The sequence below is a fragment of the Eptatretus burgeri genome, chromosome 9 (assembly GCF_056783735.1).
Source record: "Eptatretus burgeri isolate ZD-2024b chromosome 9, Ebu_testis_v1, whole genome shotgun sequence".
Lineage (NCBI taxonomy): Eukaryota > Metazoa > Chordata > Myxini > Myxiniformes > Myxinidae > Eptatretus > Eptatretus burgeri.
Window position 1 is genome coordinate 24,951,952 of NC_140969.1, and position 12,500 is coordinate 24,964,451.

General features: G+C 42.9%; 1 protein-coding gene across 5 annotated transcripts in view; it reads left to right on the forward strand.

Annotated features, from left to right (window-relative positions):
• The window catches only part of LOC147019736 (reticulon-1-like), a 127,427-nt gene that overhangs the window by 98,825 nt on the left and 16,102 nt on the right, over nucleotides 1-12,500 (forward strand). For all 5 annotated transcript variants that reach the window (XM_085894397.1, XM_085894398.1, XM_085894395.1 and 2 more), the window contains 2 exons: nucleotides 691-737; nucleotides 2,668-2,726. In XM_085894397.1, coding sequence (XP_085750523.1) covers nucleotides 691-737; nucleotides 2,668-2,726 — 106 coding nt within the window. The remainder of the gene's footprint in view (nucleotides 1-690; nucleotides 738-2,667; nucleotides 2,727-12,500) is intronic.

The window sequence follows — 12,500 nt, forward strand, 5'->3', positions numbered from 1 at the left end:
TGCTCTGGGCAATGTTCCGCTCGGAAACCCTGGGTCCGACCATTCATGTGGACGTCAATTTGATATGTATCACCTACCTAAATAATAAACATCATTGCAGACCAGGTACACCCCTTCATGGCAATGGTATTCCCTGATGGCAGTGGCCTCTTTCAGCAGGATAATGCGCCCTGCCACACTGCACACATTGTTCGCGAATGGTTTGAGGAACATGATGAAGTGTTCATGGTGTTGCCCTGGCCTCCAAATTCTCCAGATCTCAATCCGATTGGGCATCTGTGGGATGTGCTGGACCAACAAGTCCGATCCACGGCGGCTCCACCTCGCAACTTACAAGACTGAAAGGATCTGCTGCTAATGTTTTGGTGCCAGATACTACAGGACACCTTCAGGGGTCTTGTAGAGTCTATCCCTTGGTGGGTCGGCGCTGTTTTGGCGGCACACGGAGGACCAACAGCATATTAGGCAGGTGGTCATAATGTTTTAGCTCATCAGTGTAGATACACATTTATATTCACACACAGTGATCTTTGTCTTTTTATTGTTTCTCTTCTGCATCCATGCCCCCCCCACCCCCAATCTCTTATTTATTTGAATTAACCATTTTTTGTCATGTTAATTGCTTTGTTCATTTTGGTACAGGTGAATACTTTTCATAATGCCGTGTTCCCCACCCTGTTTTCATTGCAGGCGTGTTGCTCTCATTCAGCTTGCCTTTGCTGTATGAGAAGAAGCAGGTGTGTACATTTGTACTGCAACTATAAGTTTTATTTTTTAACTTCACATAACCTGCAATATCAAATCAAACTTGTATTTCCAAAGTACAACTCCAAATGTGAACCATTTAACACTGATTTTGATATTAAAATATTTCCTTAACTTGAACTCCAAACAATAGACAGCATTGTTTTGTTCAAAATCATCCGTGTGAACAGTATGTGGTCAGACATGTCCGATGGTGCGAAAGCATCAGCCAATGAAGGATGAGTATGGCACTTTCATTTCGGCAACATCAGTTACAGGAGCTCCATTCCAAAGATTAGAAACAAGTCCAAGAATATCACGAAAGTGTGATCTTTAAGAAAAATTTAATTCACCATCAAGATGTTCCCTTCCGAATTAAATAAACGATGGTTGTCTCAAAAACCTTTACAAATTGAATATTTACAAAAATGTGAGAACTGCAGAGAAGGAAATTCAAAAGTACAACCAACTCAGGGTTTAGTCGAGACAAAAGCTCAAAAAGGCCAACATTTTGGCCGCAGAGTGTCCTTCATCAGGGCCTAGCACAGAAGATATACGTCGATATGAAATGCCCTTTGAGAGGGATCGAGTAACACAGACCTGCAATAGACCAAAGAGAACGAGTCAACCATTTTTGTCATCTATTTCAGGCCTGTGTTCCTTTTCCCCTTCAGGGATGGCATTTATAATCTAAGTGAACATTTCCTGACGAGTGCCAAAAATGTTGCACTTGCTGAGCCTTGTGAGGGGAGTAACAAAATCTATCCTCATGGAAGAGGAAAAGCATTGACAAGGAGGAAATTGAGACACAGTTGGACAGAACAAGCAAGGGAAGGATGAACAAGAAAAGAGGAGAGAGACAGAGTCGAGGAAATGGCTGTAAGGTGGGTTCAGTAGAATGGTTTGGGTTAGGTAGAATGTTAGGGACATTAAATACTAGCGAGGTGTGCAAACACATTGTGCAAGCATACGAACCATGCTTCCCCATTGTCTCTGGGTCGCTCACCTGCATTTGATTTTTCATTTATTTATTTTCATTTTTTATTCATTTATTTATATTTTCATTTACAGCTGCTTTCCGATGGTTCTGTTATTTTTCACCCTGGTGTACCGACTTTGATGTCTATCAGCACACAAAATCACTGTGCTTCCCCATTGTCTCAGCTCGTTCACCTGCATGTGATTTTTCATTTATTTATTTTCATTTTTTTTCAATTTTTTTTTATATTTTCATTTGTGGATGTTTTCCGACGGTTCTCTGATTTTTTTTCCCCCTGGTGTATCGGCTTCGATGTCCGTCGGCACACAAAATTACTTTGCTTCCCCGTTGTCTTGGCTCGCTCACCTGCACTTTTTTCATTATTTATATTTTCATTTATGGATGCTGTCCAATGGTTCTATGATGTTTTTCCAGTGTACCGACTTCGATGGCCATTGGCACGCAAAATTTCAGCTTTCTATGTCACCCAGAAGGTACCGATCTTTAATATCAATCAGTGAGTCAGTCAGTCAGTCAATAAGTCAGTCAGTGCGTCAGTCAGTGGTTGGAAAGAGCTTTATATATTACAGGAGATAGAAGCCTCAAAAATAGTTAAAAGTGAAAAGTACCCTTCTGCTTTAGCAAAAGGAATTTGAGCAATCATTCGAATACTCGAGGAGCAAAACTTGAATAAAACCCAGCAAGAAGCCACACAAAATCAAAATTGTGAACGAAAAACAGGTACTCGAGCGATGCAGCTGTCTATCATTGCAATGTTTTCGGAGGAAAGGATTCATTTAAAATGCTTGTTGGTGATTAACAGGTTTCTGAGGTTACCAACTCTACCTCTGACCTTGGAGAAGCATAATAGGATGCATAATTGACTTTGTTACAAGTAATGAAGGGATATATGAATTGATGAGTGATATTTGTCCTCGTTGCAGGTGCAGATTAACCATTACATGAAGCTTGCCCGGAGCACCACCAGTGGAATTGTTAATAAGTAAGAATATTTTTGTTACCACTGAAAGTAGACGGAGGATATGTATTCACCACTGTTTGTTTGTCTAACTGTGAGCAGGATATCTCAAAAAGTTGTGAGTGGATTTGGACAAAATTTGGTGGACAGGATGGATGTGTGACAAGGATGAATTGATTAAATTTGAGTGAAGATCCAGATCCGGATCCAAGAATTTTAAAAGTGATTCTTCACCATTGAGAAATAGGGCCAAAATATATATATATATATATATATATATATATATATATATATATATATATATATATATATATATATATATATATATATATATATATACATACACATCATGATATCTCAAAAAGTTATGGACTCATTATGACAAAACTTGGTGAATGAGTGGGGTATGTGATAAAATGTGATAAAAACAAGCCAATTAGATTTTGGTTCAAGTCCAGATGCAGATCCGGCCTATCATTGGGATAGAAAATGTTAACTATTTAGCCTGACAGAGGTATACACTCTACTGAGTGCCATTCTGGTTCCTCCTGTTTTCACCTTGATGAGCTAATCCTGACCCCACCTGTCTGAATCACCTACATCTTTTACCACATGCATAGTTTGTGATCTTTATCGGTACGACATGCAGCTGGAGACAAGGGCATTGACATGCATTTTGGTAAATGATCTGTCTTCATTGTTACCATTGTTACAGATTCTGACTTGCAACAGTATAAACTACCCTGCATCATCAAAAGTATTGTGACAGTAGAGAAATGTGCAGGGTTATAAGTTCACCATATTTTATGAAATTTCTCATCGTGTTTCGCTGTCATGAGCATTTTGTATAAAACCAGGTATAACCTTGCAGCATTTCTCCTTGTAAACAAGCGCCAGCTCAGTGGTGCCTTGCCATTTGTTGACTTTGGTCCTCAGGCAGGGTTCCATCATATCCCGCTGTGATTCGATTGGCATTAAGTAGTGGTGGCTCTGGGATGTTAATGTCCTTCAATTCAAACAGGCAGTAGCATGCCCACCAAAGTGCTTTGACATTGTGCGAGACGTAAGCACCATCACCTTCATAAATCCAGGAGTGCAGCGTTGTTTGAAATGCTAAAATGAGACACCTTTATTATAACGGAAATGCGCTTTGTATTTTGGTCAAAATTCAAATACATGTTGGAAGGGTTCACTTCAAGTTTGGCTGTGTTGTCCCAATATCTTTGGTAGTATAGTATTATTGTGTATGTAATTATTTATCTCTTCTTCTTGAATGGCTTATAAGCAAGGCAGCAGGGTTCAGTAGCTAATAGCAGCATTTACAACTATTGAACTTTAAAATATTGGAGAAACTTGCTGGTTTTTTTTCCTCCAGACAAGTTTCAAGCCCTTAGTTTGTTCCATGCAGCCACTTTCATCCACAACAGCATTAGTGGGGCAACTTAGCTAAATATAGCATAACAATTGTGCATTTTGTGAGGAAAGCACCAAATTTGGCACACTAGTGGCCTATCATATTATGAACAGATTTGGATATAGGGCCATCTCAAATTCAGCCGCTGATGGCTGTGGCAGCTATTTTCCACTGCCATCAAAAATTTTGAGATGGCCCAATATCCAAATCTGTTCATAATATGATAGGCTACTAGTGTGCCAAATTTGGTGCTTTCCTCACAAAATGCACAATTATTATGCGAAGTTGCCCCACTACATGTTTCATTCTGTGTTGTTGTTTTACTATCAGCTGGATTTTACTGTTTTGTTTCCTTTATTTCAAACTCTCAACATATCTTTGCTTTGAGCATACTACAATGAAAAACCTGTCTGGAGTTCCATCAGAATTGGTTTGTCACCTCATGCACGGAGCACGAAGTGGGGTTAAGCAATTGGTTCACTCTGTCTATCTGTCTGTCTGCAGATGCCAGTCTATGACTGAGGAACTACTCATTTCAGTTGAATGTTATATTTTGAAGACTTGAACACAAATCAGAAGACGAGCCTACAGTTTTATCAGCACTTTGGCTCTGAATTTGCCAGCCTGCCCCCCCCCCCCCCGCTCTCTCTGCGATTTGTACCTACCACATTTCCGCAGGACGCTCAAGGTCCGCCAAAAACCCCCTTCTGGTAAAACTACCAAAATCACGAATCACCGCTCACCTTCACTCTTTCATTCCTCTTTTTTCCCGCCTTTGGAATAAACTCCCTCAATCTATTCAATGCCATTCTTCCCTCGAAGCCTTCAAAACAGCTGTTCACCACCACCTCTTATCATCCCCCATCCAAATCCTCGATCTTTTCTATCCCCGATAATCCACCCAAGCCCACCTCCTTCAATTCCCTGCTTTCCTTCCTGAAAGTCCCTGTAATGTCCATCTTGTATTCCCCATGTTCCCTGCCTCATCCCTCTCCCTTACACAGATCTCCTAATGTCTCTGTTCCCCACTGTTTTGTCCTTCCCACGCCCCTCTTGTCTCATGCCCCCCTTGCTGTGCGTTGTGTGTTCGCTCTCATACGAGCCTCGACAAAGTATACAAAAATAAATAAATAATAATCTCGCCCCGAGTGCGCATGTGTAAAGCAATTGCTTCAATCTATCTGTCTGTCTGTCTGTCTATCAAAAAAAAATGAAAATCATTCCAAACAGGAAACTGTTTTTCGAGACATCATAAAGGACATAAAGACCAGGCACAATTAACTCATTTAACGTGTTAAATAAGGTGGTGTAAAATGGGGTGCCTCAATGGTGGTAAACTTCCGATTCAGTGCATTTTTTTTTCTCCAGCTTTTAAAACTTTTTAAAATTTCAATTGAATTATGTTATTTTCCTCCAGATGCCTCTTCCTCTTCTTCCCTCAATCATTCCCATCATGGTTGACTTCTCCCGTTTTTTTTTTTTTCCTGCATGTATGATGTGTCCAAAGTATAACCATGTTAATGAGGGTAGAAAAGATCATGGTTTTGGATTGGAGATAATCTGAAATGGTGGTAGAACAGCTATTTTTAAGACCGATAGGAAAGAATGAAGAGAATGTGGAAGTTGGTCCACAGGTGGGGAAAAAAGAGGAACAGATGAGTGGAGGTGAGCAGTGATTCTTCATTTTGGGAGTTTCACCAGAAGGTGGTTGCTGGTGAACCACGTGCAACCTTTGGAAAACTGGGGGGGGGGGGGGAGAAAGCATGGAGAGCGCAGAGGGTGCAGAGAGGAGGTGGTAGAAGATATAGTCCAGTTCATTATGTCCAGAAATATGACTTCGTTATATATTTTTGTAGATTAGGAAAACTATACATTTTTGGAAACTTCATAGAATAACGAATCAGAAAATGCATGATTCCATTCTCCCAGAAGCCAATATGGTGGCCATCTTGGATTTTTAAAATGGCGACCTTCCAATACTATTTTTTTCAATATCTTGACTTCTAGATTACCTAGGATCATGATTCTAGTGGCTAAATCTACATTTTGGGGGGAAATAAATCCAATGGTGATAATTAGAAATCAGTACAGATGATCAATAGCACAGGTTTAGGTCACCATCTTGGATTTTTAATGCGCATAACTGAAGTTTACGCTTATCTCCTTATCCTGGCTCCTTGGTGACATAGGAACCTAATCCAAGTTGGTATCTGAACAAAAGTGTACTCAGTGCAACAAGTCAGTGTACAGGTACATAATCTAGTGCTGGCATTTGTAGGTTTATCTGTGGTGATTGTAATTGCAGTTATTTCGTCAGTATCTGCAGGTATTAGAGGAACATCAAAATAATTCAGACGAATCCAGTTATGTTGTTGTTTCTACGCAGCTGGTGTGTATGCAGCATGTCCAAGCTAATGCTAGTTAGCACATGTTAGCTGTGTTTCCAGGTGTGTCAACTGCAAAGCCCCTCTGACTATTTTTTGTATGTACATTATACCATACATATTGTATGTGTAGTATTGGGTGTTGTATGTTAATGGGTGGTGTTTACCTTTCTTTTTGCAGACCTGTATTAGAGCAACATGAGCAAGATGTCTCAGCTTCGTCAGCTTGGAGCAGAGAGACAGGGTCAAGAAATAATTAACTGGAAGCTGTGTATACTCTGTCAGTCTGATGACCAAAGTAAAGGACACTTGATATTACATCCTAGACTAGATTCCTACCAGAAGATACTAGATACAGTAAAGGAGAGAACCAGCTTGAAAGATGGAAACTATGTTGAAATGCAAAAGTGGCTCACAGACATCAAAAAAGAAACACTATGTGAGGAGCATGCATTTTGGCATTGCAGCTGTTACCTGGTCGCGACGAACAAGGACCATATTCAGCGAGCCTGAAACCGCTATGAACATGCATTATCCACTGGGTCATACCCTGCCAAAAGACGTGGACAGAACAGAGGAAGCACTGATATGGATGAACCAAGCCCATCTGGTCAGTCTTCCCCATTCACATGGTCATGTACAGTGCCGCTGGACAAGGACCTGTGTTTCTTCTTTCAAGAAGACACTGATGAACAGTTGTTCAAAGTCTGCACACAAAATGCTGGAGAAACTCTCAAATCAGCTGTAGATAAGTCCCAAAATCCAGCATTCAAAACGAGACTGAACATATGTATCTCACCAACAGATGCCCATGCAGTAGATGTTAGATATCACAAATCTTGTTGGACAAAACATGTATTCCATGCCACGCGAGATCAAGGTGACACAAAGAGTTCCTCAAAAGTCCATCCGCTACAAAATGCATGTCTGATTGAGCTGATCAACCTTGTTGATGTACAAACTCAAAACCAAGCCTACCTCTCAATTGATGACATTGAAACCGCATACACGAGAATGCTTGGACCAGACGGTATGGAAAACCATTTCCCGGCATTCACCAGAAGGTGGCTGAAGGAGAAGATCCTTACTGAACTGCCCAGTGTGAAGTCTGTTCTGCAGAAGAACAGAAGAAAGCCAGTAGTCTTGTACTCTTGTACTCAGGCTGATCTGACGGAGTATCTGGCATCAAAGACGGTTGAGTACAGCAAAGAATGCCCCAAGCTTGTCATTGCTTCTGCTGCAGGACACACCGAGAGCAACAGTCAATTGGACTTTGAAGGCAACAACCATGAAGAAGCAGACACCTTGTTGATCCACCATGCAGTTCTGGCTTCACGTCGCAACCCATCCGATGCACAGCTCATGTTCTTCTCCCCAGACACAGATGTACTGGTGCTGGTTGTAGCAAATTATGAAATCCTGCTGAAAAATACTTGTGTTTCAATGGCATTTGGGATTTGGGAAGTGAAACCAATATGGAAAGCTCTGGGTGCAGATCGAGCAAAGGCTTTGCCGGCATTTCATGCATTTATAGGAGCAGACAACACTGGGCGGTTTTCTAGAATAGGCAAAGCTACCTGGCTGAACATCTACCTAAAAGCAGATGATCATGTTGTCAAGGCTCTGCAAATGCTGTCTCAAACCAGTGAAGTGACAGAGGATCTGCTATCTACTTTGGCTGAGTTTGAATGCACTGTATACTTACCTAAGGGGATCCAAATCGACAACATCCCTGAACTGAGATGGTATCTTTTCTGCAAGCACATGGCAGAAAGTGACAAGCTTCCACCCACACTTGGTGCTCTCAAGCAGCATGTCCTACGAGCCCATATCCAGGCCAGAGTGTGGGGTCAGGCAGACATCGCCCAGCAGGAGTTCCTTAACCCACTACAGAATGGCTACTACAAGGATGAGGATGGCCAGCTGAAACCAATGACAACTGAGTCCCTCCCAGAACCAGAGGCCATCATTGAGATGGTCAGATGTCAATGCAAAGCAGACTGTTCTTCACACAGATGTTTGTGCAATTCAGTGGAGCTACCCTGCACGGAGCTATGTCGGTGTAGCACTGACTGCCAGAATGATGAAGACTCTCAGGATATCACATTTTATTTGCTAGTGACAGTGATGATGATAGTGAAGACGATGGAGATGTGGAGACAGACAAAACAGTTTGCTTGTGTGTAAACTTTGGGTGTCAAATTCCGAATATTTTTTCTTTTTCTGTTTTTTTCAGCTATGCATATTAAAATAGAAGATAGACACCCATACATGTCATTGGCATTTGTAATTATCACCAGTGGATTCCTTGCCCCCAAAAATGTAGATTTGCCACTGGAATCTTGTTTCTCAGTCATCTCGGAGGCGAGATATTGAGAAACTAGTGTTTGAGGGTCGCCAGTTTTAAAAATCCAAGATGGCCACCATAATGACATCTGAGAAAATGGAATTAAACATTTTCTGATTTGTTAGGCAATAAGGTTTTCAAAAATATATTGTTTTCATAATCTCCCAAAAATTATAACGAAATTACATTAGGAACCTGACTAATAGAGAAGCCATTGGCCTGTCTGCAGTGGGAAAGTGACTGACCCATAGACTCAGCTTCATTGCAGGAGATTCCAATTATCTTGAAGGTCTTGGTTTCCCCGGCGTGAAGGCCAAGGTGAGAAGCAGGGGCGCCAGCCCAAAGGTGAGAGCAGTACTCCATCAAGCTGTGGATGAAGGCCTTGCAGGTGGATAGGAGTTCAGGTGTGCCAAGGAAGGACTTTGTATGATAGAGGATGCCCAGTCAGCAACTGGCTTTGGAGGCCAACTTTGAAATCTGGCATGCCCAAGAGAGATCATGACTGAGAGTGAGACTCACGAGTTTGAGTGACTGAACTTCTTTGAGAGGATTGTTAAGAAAGTAGATGTGAGCGTTTGCCATATGGTCCTTTCAGAGAGAGAGAGAGAGAGAGAGAGAGAGAGAGAGAGAGAGAGAGAGAGAGAGAGAGAGAGAGAGAGAGAGAGAGAGAGAGAGAGAGAGAGAGAGAGAGAGAGAGAGAGAGAGAGAGAGAGAGAGAGAGAGAGAGAGAGAGAGAGAGAGAGAGAGAGAGAGAGAGAGAGAGAGAGAGAGAGAGAGAGAGAGAGAGAGAGAGAGAGAGAGAGAGAGAGAACGAGAACGAGAACGAGAACGAGAACACACAGCAGAAATTCTTCACACAAAACTCCAGTATTCGCTCCCCTGGTTTATTTTGGATACCAAATCCATGCTTTCCTGCAATCCTTGGTGCTTCTGATTCTTCAATTTTTGTATTCCAGTTTCCCATAATAATTAAAACATCTCCTTTAGGTACGTATGCTACCAGTTCTGGCTACTTTCCTTAAAAGTCCTTCACATTTTCTTTATCTGCTACAGAAGTTGGAGAATCTACCTGAATGATGGTGGTGTTCACCGGATGTCCTTTCAACCTCTTGATATTAACCTCTCGTTGACTGACCGTGCCATGCTCTTATTACAACTCACTGCCACTCCATTTCTTTTGCCGATTTTGTGACCTGAAAAGAGCACTTGTCAGAATGAAACTACCCCAAACCAGTCCATCTAAGTTCACTTCTTCCCAAAATTTCAGTTCTTGTCCCCCTCCATCTCTTTCTTTATTACATCTAACTTTCCCTGATGCATTGACCTTACATTCCATGTTCAAACTTTGTGAATATTTTTGCAGATCAGAGTAGAACTTTCAGTTCCGGTAACCTCAGCGACTGGATTTCCTTGCCGATTCGATTGTGGGTTTGATCCTTGTCCCATCAAAACGGCCAGTCCAACTCATCAAAAACATTTTGCTCTACCTCAGTAGACATTTGGGTGTATATATATATATATATATATATATATATATATATATATATATATATATATATATATATATATATATACATACATATACATATACATATACATATACATATACATATACATATACATATATATATATATATATATATATATATATATATATATATATATATATATATATATATATATATATATATATATATTGTTGTGGTTACCAAATTCGCAAACCACCATTCAGGTCCCTTAGGTGAGGTATCTCGGTAAGTGCATGTGTAGTTAGGCCCAAACCCGTTGTCTAGTGGGAATACATGTCATTTATGCGAGCTGCGACTCTTCAGGATAGCCGTTTTTCTTTCACTATCTTTATTTTGGACCAACCGCCATGATCACAACCACAACATCAACCACCGACCACAACCACCGCTTCACCACAACCGCCACGACCTTCACGTCACACCTCGCAACCGTAGCATCGCCACCGTTCTTGCCCCGCTGTGGGTACCGGTGTTGGACTCATGCAGAACGCGCGTCGAACAGCGTGTACAAAATCACGGATTTTGTGCTTCAAAAACGGATCAAAAACGACACACGCCCACTTTTTGCCGTCCAATCGGTGAGCGAGGGGCGAATTGGCTCCGCCCCCAGGGCGATCGATATATGCAAATTTGTGGATCAAAAAGCCTTCACGCCCACTTTTTCTCGGGCCAATGGGGAGCGAGGTGAAAGGTCAAAGGGAGGGGGTCAAAGGCGAAGTTACGGGGGGATAAAAGGACGGTGTTCGTCAGTCAGAAAAAAAGGAGAACGAGAACGAAAACGAGAACGAGAACGAGAACGAGAACGAGAAGGAGTCGGAACGGAGGGGACGAGTGTGGAAGTCTGGAGCCCGAAGCCTGCAGTGGCTGGAGAAGCTGAAGAGAGTCGGACGAGGGGGTGCTCGCGTCGGTGCCAGGAGCTGCACGCCCGAGGGAGGCCGGCAGCGCGACCTGGCTGAGGTGGAGACGCACACCAGGGATAATAAAGATCCTCTATACCCCGAGCATCAGCAACCCCCTCCTGTTTCCCCCCGCGCTGAGATAGTGCGACCAAGGGGGCCCCGTTCCCACCCCCTACCAGACACCGTCCACGAGGCCCGCGGGTTGCGGGGCCATCGCCGCTCCGCGTCTCATCACCAGACGGGTAGGCGCGACCCGGTCTCGGCCTCAGGCCCGCCTCATTCTTGAGGGTATTTCTTTTCCTTGGTTTTGGGTATGTGTTGTCGGCGCCGTCTGTGAAGTAGAATTGTATAAGTGTTGCCGTGTGCTCGGTAGTCGGTATTAGCTCGGCACTGTGTTTTCACTTTTATGTTTGCTTTTTGTGTAAATGGAATTGTGTTTTCTTTTTTTTGTGTGCTTTTGGTGGAATTGTATTTGTGTGCTTCCCGTGTGCCGCGAATAAATGTGCTTTATTGTTGAACTGTTCTCCCGCTTCGCTTCGTCTTTTCCTCCATTGAATCCTCATCTTGCTTCACGTAAAGGGTTGGTAGTGGGCTGAGTACGCCGATAATTAATCGAACCGTCGAGGTCGACGATAACACCGCTCGGTTATTCTGATAGTACGGAACGGGTCGCTTAAGTGGCCCGTGTCCGAAGTCGACCTGCGGCGAGGTGCGATCGCCCGGTCTACCCTCCGCGTGGGTACTTAGGTAGGTCGAATTTGGCGAGCAACCCTATCCCACGCGGGGGCTGATTGGCTCGATCGCGGTGAGACCAAAAGGTCCACCCGTGACTGGTTCCCGGCGTTAGTCCGAGAGGGTCACGACTGGATTGTCCGTCCGGTGGGCGACGTGCCGCGATTCGAGTTACGTGGCCGTCAGCACGCCGGCGGGCGCGAATACCGCAACAATATATATACATATACTGAACAAAAATATAAACGCACCAAGCGATTGTTACTATTTTACCTCGAACTCATTAATACTAAATCTTCACAACAATTTGGTTATAGAATCCATGACAAATGAGCATTAAATTTCAAAGAGTTCCTTGAGAATTCTGGCGACAGTCTTTGCGCTACAACAGCCGACACAACCGAGGTGTCACTGTCAGAGTTCACACAGTCAGTAGCGGGTGTTGGCCTCCCTCAAGCTTGGCCTCCCTCAAACGGTTACGCACCGTCTGGGC